We start from the raw sequence: 19950 nt of genomic DNA, 5'->3' as shown, positions 1-19950 counted from the left end.
TGAATAATAAACGGGACAAAAAAAATCTTTTCTCAAAATTCGTATTCAAAGGTTTAATATGTAAAAAGAAATTACTAAACAACTTCAATGTATAAAGAAAACTATTTGTAACATTTTTCTAGAATCATTGTCTGTTGGGAGAATAAAAAAGTTATGTGATACTAAATGTTGAACACATAGTTGTATGATACAAAAGAAAATGCACCAATGATGTAATCAATCTCTTGAATAAACAAAGAGAGAAAAAATTATTATTTTATTTACATACATTTAATCTAAGAAAACTGAAAAGTTTAAAGAATAAAATTGATTGTTAGAAATATGTATATTAACTAGGAATCAAAATTCCAAGGCTCATTTAAAGCTAACTCTTGCAATTTGTCCTCCAACATAAATTTCTCACTATCTTCTTTGGGAAGAGAAATGCGATCTGAAATTGGAGTAACTGTTGCTAAAATGTCTGGTAAAGCAATGTTTGATTTTTTACATTGTTTTATAAACAAATGCCGCGATAATTGCAATGCGGTAGGTCTCCTGGAAGGATCTCTTTGCAAACACAATTCAGTAAAAATATGAAAAGCATCAGTGAAATCTCGCAAGCGATAAGCATCTGCTAAATTATTTTGCGATTGCACATCATCAGTATCGTAAAAAGTACGTGAATCTAAAGGACGAGGATGGTAACCTTGAAGTTTCTCCAACAGCATTTGAGTGGGAGCCATCTCAGCAAAGGGGACAATACCATTAGCTAGTTCACAAGCAGTAATACCTAGGCTATATATGTCCGATTTTGAGTTATAACCCATTAAATTTTGTTCGAGTAACTCGGGACTAAGCCAATTTAAGTTTGACACAGAGTCTGAAGGGAAACAGTGAATAGAATTCTGCCATTTACCATTTTTTATGACGTTGCAGGAATAGCGAAGCCCAGACAAGAGTGCTTTCCCAGAAGATGAAATAAGTATATGGCTAGCTTTGACACTTCTATGTATATATCCTCGTTTATGAACATAGTCCAGAGCTGCCAGAATATCTTTTAAAACTAAACTTATAGCCAGTTCAGGAAGTCCTTCAGAGAAATGGGAATACATAATATCTCTAGCAGATCCATACGACATTAATGGCATAACAGACCAGACTTCATTGTGACACACAAAAGAACAATAATAAGGTAATATATTCTCATGTCTTAATTGGCGTATAATAAGAATTTCTTTTTGAATATAGGTAACATCTTCTGGACATAGTTCCAAATCAATCCGACGTATAGCAACCTTTTGTCCAGTAGGGATATGTTGAGCACCAGAAATAACAGCAGCACCATCCAACCCTTTTCCAATAATAGCCACGATAGCGTATTGACAAGAATCAGCATCATAAGTAATCATGGTGGTATCTTTGGGTAAGAGAGGAATGGATTCAGATAAAGGTCTGTAAGCTGATTCGTCATGAGCAAGATCACCTTCAACTGTTGACTCTTGAACAGCTTTTGGACAACCACAATCAGGCAGGCATGACATTGATTAGGGAACCAAAAAGGACAATGCACTCGCACTTCTCAGCAGATAATTTAAACTCAACAAGTTGTTTGATTTTTTTCTGAAAATGGAAAGAAAATACAATTTTAATAGGAATTTGAATAATATTTTCAGCATTGAAAAAAATAAGAAAATTCAGGCACAGCAAAAAATGCTATTATACTATATAGCTCGAAATTTTACTCTTTCATGGGAACTACATAATGTGGAAGAGACACTTTCAGTTTTTAACACTTTTTCTTTTTATAAACTTTCTACAGAAATACTAAGAGGATTATTTTGTAACTTTAGAAGTGTTTAAGTCATGGAATTTCTCATACTTATCAAAAATGTTTTCAGAGGTTTGAGAGACCGGTAATAAATTATGAAAGAAAACAAGTATTTTTGAACACCCTATGCCAGAATGTATAACAACAAGCTTATAACACCCATAGATTACTTTGGTTTTTAATTGCAATAATTGCATAAAATTTTGTAAACTTAGGTTAAATGCTTAGGGATTCGAGCATTTTTTAAAAAAAATAATCTTTTTGCCTTATGCTTTTTTGCTATAACTTTAAAAATATTCAATAAAACTAAGCAAAAATTTCTAATGCATTTTTCAATTAATTACAAAATTATTATAACATTTGAAAAAAAAAAAATGGATAAATTTTTTTTTATCATACGTCCATTTAAAGTAGTTCTTTTATGCTTCGCATGCACCGAAACAATAAAAATTTTTTTTAATCATAATTCTGTAGTGAATCGTACTTTGTAACCAATAAAAAAAAATTCCGATTTGAATATCTTGAAAATTTAAAAAGTTTCTAGTAATTTTTTAAGTAGTTTTCGCACTTAAAAAAAAAAAGATCTAAATAATAAGGGATTTTCCACAAACTAAATTTTGTGTCATAAGACAAAATTTTATATGAAATGATATTACCTAACAATAATAATTAATCGTCCGTACACCAAAACAGAGAGATGTAAGGAAAGAAAACGTGTGCGAGAAAACCTACTTTTATGAGAGATGATTCCTCGTAATAGCATTTCTGGAAAATCTCTCATCATTCAAAAACCAAAACTCTTTAGAAAACTGCTAGAATCTTTTTAAATTTTCAAGGTATAGAAATCAGATTTTCTGTAATTAGTTACCAAATACAAGTTATTAAAAAATTCTAATTTTTCTCTCTCCCACACATGTCCAGTATAAAAGAACTACTTAAAATGCACTACAAAAAATGTACTAAAGGCTAATTAAAATGTACTTAAAAAGAACTACTTAAATACTCTGCAAGATAGCATTTACAAAGTATGGTTATTGTTATTTTTTCGCCTTATTTCTGGCTGAAAATAAAACATTCTATTAGCGTTTGCAAAGAGAAATTCAGAAATAGTAAAATTAATGCATTATACATTTTTAAAATCATAGAATAAGTATGGGGTATCACAGAAAAATGAATCAACACTTTCAAGAATCTAATCCATTCAAAAATAAGTATCCATCGCAACCACAATCTAGGAGCTATGCTCAATATTTCACTTGATAAAAATTAATTTAGCCATAAGCATAATTTCAGCTAATCTATAAGATAGAGGTTTTTGTTATACTAATGGTAAAGGATAAAAAAAAAAAAAACTTGAGAAAAACAAAGATAATTATTAATGCATGTTTTAATAAGCATTTATTAAATAGGCAGTGATGCTAACATCTATTTTTTAACATTTTAATTCTCCAAGTAAAAAGAAATTTTGCTATGGCTGAAAATTATTTTTAAATCTTTTTATAAAACTTAATTATTTTTTCTGCAATGTAGAACTAAATAAATGTATATGCTTGATTTCAACTCTTATATTACACATTAATGCAAGGAAAATGAAGTGAATAAATCTTACTGGAACATATTAATATTTCCAACTTCTTTTACCTTAAAACAATGTTCGGTACTTTTTCAATTCGCTGGTGCAAGTAATACAGTGGCCAGTGAAAAGTGACCGGGTGCATGAAATTCTCAAATTTTTTTTTCTTTGCGGATCTCTATTTTTCCTTAAAAATACAATAACTATCCAAACAATTTCTGTTTGACAATTTCTAAAGTAATTTCACAATATTTAAGAAAGACCTTGAATGGATCAATTATTTTATTATTAAGTTTTGAATTAATATATAAAGCATTCTAACAACAGTCCAATTTGCACCAATTGCCAAGGCACCAAACTGTTTAACTTAAATATAAAAAAAAAAATGTGTAAAGGTTTGCTAGAAGTGGCTAAGAGTAATGCCTTTAGAGATAGCCCCATTGAGATTTTTTTTCTTCAAGTTTCTCCCATTCCACTGCCCAAAAGTTGATAAAACTTGCAATTATTTTGACGTAAGTATTAATTCAAAAATCTCACAACCCATTATAGGTCATAGAGGTAAAGACCCCGCAACTACTGAACCAGAGGCAGAATGGTGGCAATGTGGTCAGCAATGCACACTAGTTGCTTTTACTTCTTAGATAAGTTAGTACACATCAATCTGAAACAGAATGGATTACAAGGCATGGTTGGAAATAAAGGACCAAGTTTTTCACAATGACATTTCAATATTTTAACACCAGTGCCATCACCATTGGCACTAATTAAAATTTAAAGAAGTTTTAAAAATTTCATTTTGACTATTTCAAAAAGAGGCCCTGATTCCCAAATTTAACTCTATTGAGTAAATGTTAAATAATCACAAATTTCCTAAAACTAATCAGAGCAAATTGTCTTGTTCACAAGACAAACATTTTAATGCATAGTAAACGCATATAACTTAATTTACCTTTTCAGTCAACTTCAATCATTAAACATATTTATTAAACATTAATACTTTTTCATCTCATATTTTGTAACGTTTTTCGAAAAACCGAATGACTTTGTACAAGTCGATTTTTATTGAGAAACAATGATTGTATTGTTGCAAAAATTAGTAACAAAGAAGAAATAGGTTCAAATAAGTATTCAATGATCAAAGAAGTTTATTAGATAATAAATAAATATATCTATATTTACATGAATAAATATTCTTCCGCATTATCTACAAAAAACTTTGTTTTCAATAATCGGCTAGATGCAATAATTTAAACAGTGTGCTTTTGAAACATTAAATATTAGAAAAATATAAAGAGAAGACTGACTCAGGTTTAAAATAAAAGGAGTACATTTACTATTTTTATAAATAAGAAAAATTCACTAAGTTTAACTAAACATAAATAAAAATTATGCCTTTCTAAGACAGTTACAAACACGAAACAAAAACTAGTATGATAGAAATTTCAGAGATCACCTCACTAGCATTTTGTCTCCGAATGCGCGTTCCAGAAAGCGGTTACCGCACTCCCGATCACATTGAGAAAAATCATTGCTGTCCCCAAATGGCATTTTCATTATTGAAGGAAATTTTCGTTCTAAAACTGCACTAAATTTGAGGCATGTAAAAAAACAGAAATAGTCAGGCAAAAGCGTTTATAAAAAATGAAGTAACTTCAACTTTTACTTTGACCTTTGAATCGGCTGCTTTTTCCTGGGAAGGTGACTTCTTTTTTCAGAATGTTTTGATTTGACTTGTCAGGTGATAGGTTATGAAATTCTGCCACCGGTAAATCTAACTATTTATTATGTTTATATAGCTTAAAATCTTGGAAGAAAATTTGTTAGCTATTGGTGAAATTACATTTTTACATACTATATTATAATTTCATGCTTTTTTTTGTTAGTTTTACCAGTAATTTTAGATTTGGGGAATGGTTAAACTAAAGTTCAGATAATTGATGATTTTATTTTGCACCCAAATTCATGTTATGTTCTTAAATTCCACGAAATCTTTAATGTCCTACTTTAGTATTTTATTGTTATTTAGTTTTAGATGCATCCTTTTCGGTATATATTTTAAGACTCTAATTCTACATTATATAAATTTATCTTCTAAATACATTAGCGGGAATTATATAATTTAAATTCAATTCTTTATATTCTCGCATTTTATCCAACATTTAATAAATTATTTACGATATATAATTTATGTTATATCTGTTAAAAAACTTTAAGGAGCTTTTTATAAACTCCAGGACTAAAATGTTTTGAATCTACTTTATTTGACCAGAAAGATTATTTTTTAAAGATTTATAATTGAATTATGAATTGTTATATAACTATTATTTGTTACATTTTAAACACTATTCAAGTTATGTTATTTTCCTATTGGACAGTTAAGTTTTTCTCTATTTTTAAAAGTAATCCAAAGCATAGACAAAAAGAACAGAAACCGGTAAATATTTTATATTTTTTACACTACTGATGAAATTTTAATTTTTTATAAAAGTACTATTGGTTATCATTTTTTTTAAATGTTAATAATTAATTTTTTTAAATATTAACAATATTATTTAAATTATTTTTACTTATGATAATCATAAGCAATATGCTTTTCATTGTCTTTAAAACTATGGAAAAAATATGAAGAATAATTATATTTTATATAGAATCTGGGGGCTGTAGGCACAAAACTGTTAAGGGTCCAAATTATCGTAATTTTAAACTAAATTTAAATAATGTTTGCATGCCATGTTTTTAAATTATTTATATTATAAGTAAATCATGATTTCTTAGTGAACTTGAGCTTATATTTATTTTAATTTTCATGAACTTGTAATTCTAATTAACAATTCTTAAGAAAATGGATAGAAATAAATAATTTGTTACATTTAGGGGACCCACAGTAATATTAAGGACAGCCTTAAGACCAGGCCTTTCAGACTTTATGATAGTTCAGGCGCAACACAGAATAACTAGAAAATATGTACAGTTTTAAAGAACAGTAATCAGAGGTTATAGATACTCATTTAAAGTATAGTAATTAAAATCTTTCTAATTTGATCTGTGAAATTTTATGCCTGAAATATGGAAATGAGATTTTTCAGAGTAAGCATTTATTAAAGAATTAATAAGTATTTATAAATCAGTATACTGGTTTATTGGTTTATAAATATTTAATTTATACTTTTTCTAAATTCTTGTTTTATTATTATTTCATAGTAATTTTTCTCTTCGTAAAAGTTATAATTTAAATTTCCATTGATAGATAATCTCGTTGATGTTTTCACTAAAGAAATTAGTCTAAGACAAAGTTTTTTTGATGAATTTCAAAAAATCTATACCCTATAAAAAAATTTCTTATTTTTTAGTTAATTTTCCAGTTTTGTATCGATTATATGTTGAATGTTTTGACTAAAGAAATTTCTGTCATTCAAAACAATGGAATTTTTAAATAAAAAAACATTAGAACTTCATGAAGCTAAAAAAAAATTACTGTCTTTTGTTGTCTAACTGATAAGACATATTGTCATCAGAAAGATGGGTAATTTTTTCAATGTTTGTAGTTGCTTACTCTATTCTGATTGTGTTTCTTAAAATCCTAGAAATCACAAGTTGTAAAAAAAGTTGAAGAATGAAACAATGTCAGTTTGTTTTTTGTACTAGATACAGCAGTTTTCTTTATCAATTCTAAATTAAGTTTACGGGCATTAAGAAATCACCAAACTATTATTGATGCTTGTAATGCTTTATGAATTGTTGGTTATATTGGGGTAATAGGTAGATGTTAGTATAGGTACCTATTATATCAGTATCGGGACCTGATATAGATAAAAAGTTTTTTTAGAGGTCTCAAAATAGAATAGTAGTACCTACCCATTTACAATCTCTGTGGCAGAATCACGACGGCATTGTTACAGAATGTTGCATAGTTCTTGCAGAAAGAATTTTTCTTTAGGAAGTAAAAAAATTTTAGTTTTCTTTTCTGCAGAAATTTTAAATTTTTTTTTCTCTAAATTTATATTTAAAAGATGCCTTTTTTGCGCATTGGAGGGGAAAGAAATGTTTATGATTTTTCTATTCTTATTTGAGAAAAATGGAAAATAAAGAATAGTGGAATAAAAAATTTCTTTTCTGCAGAAATGTTTGTAAGGTTTTTTTTCTCCGAAATTATATTCAAAAGGTGCCTTTTCGTGCATCAGAGGGGAAAGAAATGTTCACGATTTTTCTATTTGTTGGGAATAATGAAAAATAAAGAATAATGAAGTAAAAAAAATTTGGTTTCCTTTTCTACCGAAATTTTCATAAGATTTTTTCCCCCTCCAGAACTATTATATAACAACGTATATTATGTGACAAAACTTTCCCTTCATTTTTCGAAAGATTCCTTTCACAGGCATTGGTGGGAAAAGAAATGTATTAGTAACATGTACATTTGTCATTATTATAAGTATCTTGCAGAAAGATATTAGTGCTAGAGAGGTTTGTCGCGGAAAACCCCAAAAAATTCTGCCTCAGGGTTTACAATAGGGTTCGATTTAAAATAGCTCGAATTTCCATGATTATAAGAAAAATAAATGAATAAAAAATGTATATAATACTGTATACTTTGTTTTTTAGATTTTTTTGTAGAATATTCTATTTCTCTGTTTTTTCTATAACCTATATTTGAATAAGTAAGATAATTTGATTTTTGCTATTTTATGTTTTCTAAATAAGTGGTTTATATTTTCAGGTATGATACTTTTCTAACCTAATCTTTTAAACTTGAAAAAGAAAATGGCAAGCCCCCATCCTTTAAGCATCCAGATTAGAGTACATTACCTGAATGAAAATGAAAACTTGCAATCCGTTCTTTTTTCTGTTAGTAAAGGTAAATATTAGTATTTTTCCTTTCTTTTTTAAAAACAGCAAATAATAGAAATATAAGTTATAGTTCTAAGAATGATAGACATTTTCATTAATTTTAGTGTAATGTCTACATAAAGTTTTTGGGAATATAAAAAAAAATCAAGTTTTTTCCCCCTTCCATTTTAGTTATTAAAATAATACTATTTAAAGAGACATTTAAATAAACTAAAAAATGAGTCAATCCAGATAGTCAAATATTAAGATAATTGATGAAAAAAGGTTATTTCTTTTGTGTATTTGATGTTTCGGCAAAACATGTTAAGTCTTTGTGAGTGCCTATTGGCGATATGATGGTTGAGTCTGTTAAAGTGACACTCTCACTGCTGGTTGGAGATAAAACAACTCGCATGTATATGCAGCAAGACGCCCTTTAAATCTGTTGTTGTGGTGTGGAAGTTTGGGTACCAGCTCAGGTGCTGTTCACTTTGCCGGACTAGGATCAAAATTTTGTGGTGGCCATATGGTCCCGTTAAAGATAGAGCTCTAAAAATGAGACTGGGTGCTTGGTCATAGTTGGGTGATGTGTGAGTGTCTGTCAAGTTTTGAAGTTTTAACTAAGTTGTCACCAATTGATGAATTTTAGCAGTCTTCCTCGAAGTCATTGTGCATTATCCTTTACGGACATGTGGTTTGTCCCAGTTTAGGAAAAAGTGTGACCAGCTAATTATATGAAATACCAAAGGGGTGTGGTTTTTCACACTTTTAAGAAAAGTGTGACACAGGCATGCCGCAATATTAATGTTCAGCATTAAGATAATTAAATCAATAAAACAAGGTTATTGTTTAGATTTTCTCAACACATAAATTTCTAATATAATTTATAGTTTATGGTTTTGAAATATTATTGTAATCTGTTTCTTGTTTTATTATTTATATTACCTAAAGGAATCTAGATAATCTGTCATTAACATACCTAATATAATAAATATACCTGATAATATTACTTGAAGCATTGATAACCTGGAAAACTGGAGTGTGGATAGAGTTTTACTACTCAAATAAAAGAAGTTATTTTCTATGAACATACAATAGGTTTTTTCATGCTCTAAATATATACATATTTATATAACGTAAATTTTTTAAATCTTTGTATTAAGCTAAGTAATTCTGTATTATTTGGCTATGCTTTCTCATGCTTTTAATTTTTTTTCAGGATCAGTTGTTCAGTTTAAACCAGGGCCTACTCTATTTGGACAAAGTATAAAACTCTTTATAAATTATCCTGAAAATCCAACAGATGGATTTAAAAGGCTTGTGTACAGGGAATTACCTTGGAAATCTGATAGTTTAAACAAAGGGGATGATACTGCATTGTACTGCAATGTTACATTTGAAATGTCCGGAAGTTTCCACTATTTCTTCATACAGGAAGGCGGGTTAGTTACTGTTTATTAAAATTGTGTATAATAATAAGTTTTTTTTCTGTAACTAATAATATATCTAATAATATTGTATACCTTCACCTCACAAAAAATTAAAAAGGTTTTTAAATTATAAACTTTACTTGAATGTTAATATTTTGATTCTCTATAAATTAAGCAATAATTAACCTATTTGTTAGTTTTTTTATTGTAGAAAAATATTTTGATTGCTTTGAGATTCTCTGTGAAATTTTATACAGTTGTTAAAAAGATTGACAGCTCTTATGTCTTATAAATATTAGTTTTGTAACCTGCTTGTTTGTAGTTTTAATTAATTAATTGATTTTTACCTTTAACAATTTTGAAAGAGTCATTAATATGAGTTTTGAGACAGCCCTTAGAAAAATGAACCATTTAATCATTTTTCAAAAGTATTGAATGACATTTATTTTCTTCTCATTTTTATTAGCTTAGCATAAAATATTTGTTTCTGAAATATGTAAAAATACTTATTGCTATTTGCAATTTATCTAAATTAGGTTTTATGCAAAAGCAAATTAATGTTATTTGTTTTCGCATTTTTTCAAGTGTGAAAAATTTCTGAAAAATATTTCTTTATTATGATGCAGAACAGTTTATTAAAAAGAAACCATGCATACAGAAATGTGATGTTCTATGTGTTTTATTAAGTGTTTTATACAAAATTTAAAACATTGCATATAAAAATTTTACTATTTAAAGTATAAAAAATATTATATTAGGTTATAATAGTTAATCATAAAGAATTATTTGGGTTATATTCGTTTTTTTTAAACTGAAAAAGAAACTTTTTACTGAATTTTGATTTTACAAAATTTTATCAGTTTTATGTATTTATGTGTGAAATAGGTTCGTAAATTTTGATTATATGTATGGCTTAAATGGTCAGACTTTTCTTTAAATTGGTTTGACTTCGGAACTCAAGACAGTTATGTGTATGAAAAATCTAATATTTTGAAAACTTTTTGTTTTACAATATTAATATAAAAAGTTATTTAAAAAAAATATATTTTTATTAACATTTTTAGATTACAAACAACTATTTTATATGCAATAGAAAATATAATTGGTTAAATATTATTATTTGTCTACTGAAATAACTCATTTTCAAAAGTGTTCTATTATTTATGTTCTTTTATAGCTCAGTTTCACATGTGTGAATCTAAATGTAAATTTTGGGTTTTCTTTTACGGAAATTTATGTTTCATTCATCATTAAATATGTTGTAGAAAGGTTTTGACTTAGGTTAGGCAATACCTTGAATAAAGCTGAAACTTTTATAAGTTGTATCATAGATTTTATATAATTAAGAAATACAACTTCCAGATTTACACATTTCATGGAAGGTAATTCAAAGCACCCAATGATGCATAATTGATTTATTATCTAACCTACTTTAAGTTTATTTTTAACATCATTGCTTCCTGGATTATAAATAGCATTGTTCTTTATCATTTGCGGAGTTTAATAAATTTATCTGCACAATGCTTTAGTTAATTTGATAGGTGAAACATATACTTTTGTTTGATCACTCACAATTATTTTTTTCAAAGTAGTATTCATTACTGTAATAATCTTTACTGTTATATTTTTTGAAATTTTTAATTAATACACAATTTGTTTATTAAAAATGCTCTGTATTAATTACAATATATTCCACTTTTTTATGAGATAAAAGTGAACTTTGTTTTAATTTTGTTGTGTAAAATAAACTTTCAAAAAGTTATAATTCATTTACTTTAACTAGAATGTGAAATTGCATTTTGCCACATCTGCTAAATAAGCCAGTAGTTTTTGTATACCTGAAATTAGTTGCTTAGATATGAATCAGAAGATTTTTGTCTGCAGTTCTTATTACATGATAATTTGTACAAAAAAATTATTTGCTACGTTTATTTAGTTTATAATTTGATTAAATAGCTTGAAAAATATATTTTTTAGAAGGTAATGATTTTTTTATTTGTAGGAAAACCTAGTTTAAATTTAATATTTTTCAACAATTATTTGAAAAATAAATTTAATAATTTCAGTTTTGTAAGTTTAGCACGGAAGAAATTTTTTTAAATGTGGAATTTGTTTGTTTATCAAAGTGAAAAATAATGAGTAGAAATTTTTCTTTTTCTCCAGGAAATTATTTTTGAAATTTTTTTAATTGCATGAAGCAAATCTTTCAGTTTTTTAATTTCAGAGATGTATGAAAATGCAGAAAATGAGAATCACATTAATAGTTCTCTACTCCCCCTTCCATATTCCTAGACAAAAGTTTTCCTGAATGCAGCTGCAAATTAATACAAGAATCAGTTTTTTTTCCAGAAATTTTATATTTATTTTGTGACCTAATTAGTATTTAACACGAATTAATAAATATATGTTAGCACGAAATGCATTCACTGTTTCATATACTGTTTTGTTTGTTGCTGGCATCGAAGATTTTTCTAGAAAAAAACATAAATTTTTTTCCCATGTCAATGGGATTTTAAATCAGTACAGATGTTGTACTGCACTAACAAATCTAAATTTTCAAATTAGTATTTATTATTTTATCTGTTTTTCTCAAAAAAATGTGCTCTTTCTTCTTGAAAAGAAATTTAAATAAAATTTAAGTTTTTCTTTTATTAATATTTTTGGAGTAAACCATATCAAAACTTACTATTACTGATAACATGATTTAGTGCTGATGATGCTTGTGCTATAAAGATATGTTAAAAGGACATTTTTAATTTATCACTTCTAGTATCTCGATAATAAAATGTATTGTTTGCTTATAAAAATTGTATTCAAATTGCACATTTTTCGAATATCTTGTTCTATAAAATTTGATTTATTCTTTTTAATAAGTTGTAATATTATTTTGAACTCATGGATATGAATTCATTTTAAAATGTAAGTTCTTACTTCAGTTTTCTAATTGTATGTAATTCTGTTATGAATTTCAGGGATATTTTGAAACCCTGTGGCTATGGTTATATTTTGGTGGATCCTGCTCTAACGTTTGGGCCAGATAATGAAGTACTATCTCTTGATAGTATTTTATGTGTAACCTACTTAGCTAAAAGTCTCGGTTCTTTCGAGGAATGGGAGGGACGTCTTCGGACGGCCAAAGAAGTTGGCTATAACATGATACACTTTACTCCCATTCAGGAGCTGGGCGCATCTAATTCTTCTTATTCGTTAAGAAATCAACTGAAGTTAAATCCTATTTTTGACTCACCTAAAAAGAAGTGCACTATTAATGATGTTGCTGCACTTGTGGAAAAAATGAGAAAAGAATGGAGGGTAAAATTCTAATTCTTTGCAAATTATACATGATTATATTTTTAATTTTTTAATCATTTTAATGCTGTGAAAATAGTGACTGTCATCAATAAAAAGGCTTGATTATAGTTTATTTTTCTTAATAATAAGGTTATTTAGAAATATTTAAATTTTTGCTATTGCTGAAAAATGGATTAATGTTCTTAAATAAATAAATAAATTTTAATCTTTGAATTTATTATTGATCCTAATTCTTATGAAAATGATATGTGTTGATAACGTCTTTATGGAGTTTTATTTGAATATTGTGCTAGGCTATTACAATATCCAAAAATTCAGCTTTTAAATATTTTAACTCTTCTTCTCTTTGTTGGTGTACATAAAATTGCTGGTAACGATCTAAAATTTATCAAATATTTAGATGAGCTGCAAAAATGTTAACCAATGTCTAAACGTGTTTTAAACTTTTCTGATAAAATCAAAACACTATTTGAAGCATTAATGCCTGCAACTTATTGAGAAGTTGTTTCCTGGCTTATTGTTCATTGGAATTAGTCAAGTAAATTAATAGTAAAACTCTTGTCTGAGCTCCAACATTGCCCTTTGAAATAGGTGCAGAAATTGATAATCCTTTTATTTTTCTTCAGAATTTACTATTATGGAAATGGAGCATTTTTAATTTGAAGTGATAATAGGTCATAACTGTGAATGGTCTTTTTCCGTACATTTTATGTGTTCGAGAAATTAATATATTTCTACTGAACCTGATGATTTTTTTAATCAATTTGAAAAAAAAATGCCCATTGCTTTACCAAAATGTTAGAATACATTCTTAAGTGATGCTATCTGATAAATTGAAAAAAGTTGATTTTAAATTCCGGTAACAGATAATTGAGGATATAGTTCAGGAATCTATTAAATTCAGGTCCATTTGAAACTGCTTCAAAAGAGCTACCCATGGATGACTATCTAGAGCTTTTAAATTTTTTTTTACCTTGATAGATGAAGTAAATGTTATAATTTCCATTAAAAAAATGTCCTTTATAGAGCTTGCTGAATGACCAGAGCAATTTTTTCTTTAAAATTGATTTTTCATTTCATCGAATGAATCTGTAAAGGAATAACTACATCTTGAGTTTCAAGGTTTATAATAATTCAACTGGTTAGTTATATTTCTAAATCTCCAGTCTTGGTTTCAGGCATGAGATTATTCTGACTTTTTGCGAAATCTCCAACTTTCTCATCTTTAAAACAATTCTGAATATTTTTATATTTTTTTGTTTTACTTTATTATTATTTTCTCTTTAATCAGGATTTATATATAAAGCTTAACAGTTTGCTCATCGAGTAAACTTTAAGGCACTTACTTATTATCCCATCAACCAATTTTGCCAAGTGGTTCAAATTTAATTATTTTCTCATTTTTGCATGCAATATTTTGTATTGTTTAAAGTAGAAATAAATGTGTTTAGCGAACAAAACCATAATAGTTGAGAACCAAATGAGGCTAATCTGACTTGCCTTTGTTAACTCAGAGGATTAAAAACAAAAGCAACTTAAATATTTTCTTGTTATTTCTCTTCCCTTTGATTTGTATTAACTTTTCAATTTAGCTTAACTTTGTTTAACGCTATATTGAAATTGCCTCTATTTCTTTGATTTGCTAAAATGATAAAAAAAAATTGTTTTGGAACATTTTAAATAGTTGTAGATCCTTATAGGGGTAGCATAAGGATGGATTTAGAAACATAATAAATTACTAGCCCCTTTTAATTACCCTTCTTTAATAATTTTCCAATACTTCTAAATTTTTTCAATGCTATTTTATTAAACATATAACTGGTAATTTTTTTATTTATTAAAATTTAAAAATTTTAGAAGGCTTATATATAATTTAACAAAACTTTGCAATTATCATTTGTAAATGATATCTTAACTGATAGAACATTGCGAGCAGACCTGATCTTGTCACATTTTCTAGTATTAAATAGTCATGATTGAACCTTAAACTAGACCAATACCACTAATTATAAATAGATTTGGTTTGGTCATAGTCTGAGAAGAAAAATGGACAATTTTCAAAAAGTTTCTTTGTTTGCCAGTGGGAATATTTTTAGTTCTTTTTCTAAAAGGGGATGCTATTGAGTTTTTTAAATACCAATTTAATAAATTTTTAAAAAAAGAAATTGTTAAAGCTCGATGCAATGATTACAAGCAAATTTTTTTTCTTATTTGTAATTGTAGAAATAAGAATAAAAGCATAAAAAAAGATACTTGTAATTGTTTCACATTGCACTTTTCAAAGGAATTATTTCTCAGTGCCTTTTTAGAATAAGGCATGTTCCACTGCGGCAGAGACAATGCACCAATAATTCCATTATTGTTGTTATATTTCCCTTCAATCATTTTAGGTTATAGCCATTACTGATATAGTTCTTAATCACACTGCTAATGAAAGTGAGTGGCTGCAAGAACACCCTGAAGCAACATATAACCTTATAAACTCTCCACATTTGAGGCCTGCATATCTTTTAGACAGAGTTATCTATTATTTTTCCATAGAAATTAGTGAAGGCAAATGGACTGGAAGTGGCATCCCTCCATCTGTTAATGACGAATCCCACCTGAATGTAAGCAGTCTCATCATTTTTGCTATTATTAAATATTAGTTATAAATGACTGTGATTATTTAATGTTTTTCCCTTTTAGGCCATTAGGGAAGCATTCAAGGGATATTTTAAACATCAATTGAAACTGCACGAGTTTTACATGATGGATGTTGCTGAAGTCGTGAAAGAGTTTAGAAAGTACTTACAAGGTTAGCTGTGTGATGTATACTTTTTTTTCAAATGCAATGGGCTCTCGACTATTCTATCAGATGTGTCGTATGGGTAGGCTGTACACAGAGGGGACAACAATTACGAATACGGTCTATGGTTGAATTATAAAAATTATGGTTTTTGACAATTTCCTTAATTTGTTTAAAATAAGTTTTTGTTCCCTAACTACCAAGAGTTATGAAATTTTATTATTTGCAAGAATTAATACCGGGGAATAAATTTTTTGTTGCATTTATTCAAATACTTGATCTTGCCTGATCTGGGTATGGGGATTTCAAATCTGAAATTAGTTTTGCTCTTAAAGCTAAAATTTTTTTTAAAAATTACATTTTTACTCTATTTTTTTTGTTAAAATGTACAAGTTTAAATTTTTTTTATAAGTAACAGGGAGTCACATAAATGTTGCAATAAACTTCTAGGGCAGTTGGGGCACATCATCAGGATTAAAATTGATTCAGAAATGTTGTCGCACATAGCTAGGGGCACTTCCCTATTATGACCTGTTCAGAAGCATTTGAAAAATCTGTTCATAATAAGGAAGCATTCCCTGTGGCATCTGAGGACATTATTGTGCATGGGTTCCTATACAATTTTAATCCTGTTGATAATCCTAACTTCCCTAGATGTTTTACAACATTTAAACGACCTTCTGTCATATATAAGGTTTTAAACTTGAGCATTTCTACAAAAAATAAACCAAAAATGTCAATAAATAATTGCTTGGAAAGAAAAACTCAGTGCAGATTTGAAATCAGCGTTATGAAAGTAGCTATGACCTGTTAAAAATTTCATGCAATAGAAATAGAAAGTTGTTATTCATTGTAATTTTTTCTACTACTTAAACAATTCTAAAAACAAATAAAAAACAAAGACGATTTGATAGAAATGAGGATAAAAAAGCAAGGAAATCTAATATTTCCCCAATCCAACAAGCTATTCTGAAACTTTAATTTCTCTCTTTATAGAAAAGCAAAAGAGCATAAACTCAAATCTGAAATGCTTTGGGTAAGAATTTTTAATTGTTTAAATGCAGGAGGATAAAGAGAGAAAAAAGACTAGTTTTAATTTAATCAAAAACTTGAACGTTAATTTCAAATAATCAATTTTATTTTTTCACTTTTTATTGAACTATGAAATTTTAGTATCTTATAATATTTAATTTTATACAAGTAATTTAGTAGAGAGTATACTTTTTCTATTTAATAATAATTCATGCTTAATTTTATTACTATTATATGCCTATATGGAATTAAGTAGCCTTTACTCTTCAAAATTGTGTTAATTTGAACTTTATATATATTTTATGTAGTCTAATTTTATACATTTCTGCGTTATTGTAATTCTGATTATTGATAGCCAGTCTGGAAAGTTGGCACATCTGCGTACAACAAGAAAGCCAAATAGGATGTAGTTCTTTCTCCTACCCCCCATATAATTAAAAACACATGTTTGTTTATTAAAAAACTATGCAAATATGAAAAATTTTGACTAGGAAGAATTTAAATATACAGTTTAGCTCTCGATATGCTGATAGGAGTGGGTTTGTGGTAGGGGACCGCTTTTAGCGTCCCTCATTTTTCTCCTCTTCTTCCTCATCTTAGGATGAGTTTTGCTAATAGTCAGTTCCAATGTTCCTCATCTTTTATTAGGCTGGATAGTCAGGATCCGAATAATCGAGAACTTACTTTTGGTTCATGAATCTTATATTTATTTAATTTACAATTTATTCGATGAACAAGAACTGTTCTATAAATAAAGAGTGATGTTAAGGAATTTAATTTTTATAGATTCCAATAGAAAAATAGAAACTCTCCCAGGAGAATTGAAAATCATTCAGGATCCAGAATATAGAAGATTCAAANCAATATTCCTCATCTTTTATTAGGCTGGATAGTCGCGATCCGAATAATCGAGAACTTTCTTTTGGTTCATGAATCTTATATTTATTTAATTTACAATTTATTCGATCAACAAGAACTGTTCTATAAATAAAGAGTGATGTTAAGGAATTTAATTTTTATAGATTCCAATAGAAAAATAGAAACTCTCCCAGGAGAATTGAAAATCATTCAGGATCCAGAATATAGAAGATTCAAAAGCACTGTTGATGTAAAATTGGCCTCTTATATTTATGCACCCACACAGTAAGTATCAAAGTTGCTTAAAATTTTTAGCACACTAAGTTGACAATGTTATACCTTGTAATTGAATGGTCTGATTTTTATCTTTGCAAACTTTTTCATTTAAGAAACCCATCAAAAGTAGTTAATCAGGAGATAATTAAATTTTTCTAAAATGAAAGCCCACATTTGTTCTCTCGCTGAATAATTTTTCCTTTCAAGTTATGATAGGAAGGTAGCTTCAATCTGGAAAATATGATTCTAATGGTTTAGTTATAAGCTTGATTGAATTTTTGCTTTTTTTATTATTAGTTTTACTTTTGCCATATCCCTGAAACTAATTACTTTCATCAAAATATGTTTGTACTCATTTATAAAATTTGTTTGCCTGAATATAACCAAAAAACAACTTTTTAGTGATTATTTCTTGTTTTAAAGATTGAGTTTATCTTAAGAGACTTTGCAAACTTATTTATAATCTCAAAATAATAATAATTTTATTCGACAAGATCTTAATTTTGAACAAAATTAATTATGTGTACTGATAGATACCAAAATTAAAGGAGTTTCTTTGAATTTTTATATCTTAAAGTTACACCTTATAATTGCTTGTTATTAATTAAGCTAATAATATTGATTAAAAGTAATTTTCGGGTTGAATTACTTTGAAAGTTGGAAGTTTTATAAGAATTTTACAAGTTTATGAGTGCAGAAATATTTTAATTTGAGTAGTTAATACTTAAACTAACTACTCAAATTAAAATATTTCTGCTCTTAAATTGTGGTAACCTGAACAATGTAAGAATAACATTAAGAAACCCAAACTTTTGAGTGGTATTTTAACTAAACTAGATTAAGTTTATCTTTCAGATTGCTCCTGACCTTTATAACTTGGAGGATAATAATCTAAATATTTTAGAAAGAAATACATTATACAAAATTACAGAAATACAGAGAAAGTACATTTGTGTCTGATTTCATACCATAAATTATTATTGTACAATTTCATTAGCTGAACTAGATTAAGTTTATCTTTCAGATTGCTCCTGACCTTTATAACTTGGTGGATAATAATCTAAATATTTTAGAAAAAAATACATTATACAAAATTACAGAAATACAGAGAAAGTACATTTGTGTCTGATTTCATACCATAAATTATTATTGTACAATTTTATTAGCCAATTTTAGTTGGGCCTTTCTAAACACGGAAATAATTTTTAAGAATCCAATTGTTAGCTTGAAATTAATTTGGACTGTTTATTTCGAGCACTGTATGATGACAATTATTACTGAAGTAGTAAAAATATTTTATTTCATTTTATATATGAGCTATGATGACTTTGTTAAGTGCTTCCTTGATTATCAATAGTTATCCCAGGCTTGTTTATGTTGCATTTAATTATCATCCTGAGGAAACGCATTCATAGCAGAAATTTCAGTATAATTTGTATTTTCTCGTTTTTACATGCTGGAATATTATTTTGAAAATATTCTTTGATTGCCAGTTTTCCAAGTTTTGTTTAAGTGATTTCCTGTTGGATAGAGGAACTGGACTCTTGTTTTGCCCAAAGTTCTTTTGAATGAGATGCATTTGATTTTTCATAAAATTAACATGCACAAACTAATTTGGGTCAAACTGATGATAAAACTTAATGCTTTTTTGTCTGTAAAAGTTTAAAAACTCAACTTAATACCTTTATATCCATTTCCATCAAAATAATGGGCTGGAGTTTCACACCCGTTTCTCATGTCGTGATATTTTTGAGTTGGAGTGTTTTAAACCAGAAACAGACGTGAGATGGTTATTCTATGAACCAGATGGTAGTACCAGACTATTTTTAATGTGTTTAAAGATAGTTTATTTTAAACTAGATATTAGCGCACATCAAATTTGTATATTTGTTATATATTTCTCGTAATCTTATTTTAGTTGCTTTTTATCTTTGTGAATATATATAGTTTGCATTCTATGATCAAATATATTTTTTAAATCCCTTAATGATTGCGTTTTCCTAAAAAATAATTTTTTTACTTCAAGCTGAAAATTTAAAAGGAATCTAAT

At 27.5% G+C, this 19950-nt stretch overlaps 2 protein-coding genes across 3 annotated transcripts in view; one reads left to right on the top strand and one right to left on the bottom strand.

Moving 5' to 3' along the window:
* Positions 1-213: 213 nt before the first annotated feature.
* LOC107444928 (Ste20-like kinase) lies at positions 214-4982 on the bottom strand. 2 transcript variants are annotated; one of them, XM_016059202.3, is made up of 2 exons: positions 4834-4982; positions 214-1599 (listed from the first exon to the last, which is right to left on the bottom strand). In XM_016059202.3, exon 2 carries the CDS (start codon positions 1518-1520, stop codon positions 333-335), a length of 1188 nt encoding a protein of 395 aa, XP_015914688.1. In that variant the 5' UTR covers positions 1521-1599; positions 4834-4982; the 3' UTR covers positions 214-332. The 2 variants fall into 2 exon arrangements, with proteins under 2 accessions (XP_015914688.1, XP_015914687.1); XM_016059201.3 differs by having other exon boundaries at positions 4560-4870.
* A 55-nt stretch (positions 4983-5037) lies between these two features.
* The window catches only part of LOC107444927 (glycogen debranching enzyme), a 44019-nt gene continuing 29106 nt past the window's right edge, over positions 5038-19950 (top strand). Inside the window, exons 1-7 of the mRNA XM_016059198.3 lie at positions 5038-5145; positions 8095-8232; positions 9424-9646; positions 12607-12946; positions 15337-15555; positions 15635-15743; positions 17789-17909. Of these exons, the coding sequence (XP_015914684.1) occupies positions 8139-8232; positions 9424-9646; positions 12607-12946; positions 15337-15555; positions 15635-15743; positions 17789-17909 (1106 nt within the window). The 5' untranslated portion in view covers positions 5038-5145; positions 8095-8138. The remainder of the gene's footprint in view (positions 5146-8094; positions 8233-9423; positions 9647-12606; positions 12947-15336; positions 15556-15634; positions 15744-17788; positions 17910-19950) is intronic.

This window comes from Parasteatoda tepidariorum, chromosome 4 (genome assembly GCF_043381705.1).
Source record: "Parasteatoda tepidariorum isolate YZ-2023 chromosome 4, CAS_Ptep_4.0, whole genome shotgun sequence".
In the NCBI taxonomy this organism is placed as follows: Eukaryota; Metazoa; Arthropoda; class Arachnida; order Araneae; family Theridiidae; genus Parasteatoda; species Parasteatoda tepidariorum.
This window is presented reverse-complemented; position numbering and strand designations above follow the sequence as displayed.

Coding starts and splice junctions, on each gene's coding strand:
- LOC107444928 (XM_016059202.3), bottom strand. CDS start 1,520: ATGTCATGCCTGCCTGATTGTGGTTGTCCAAAAGCTGTTCAAGAGTCA.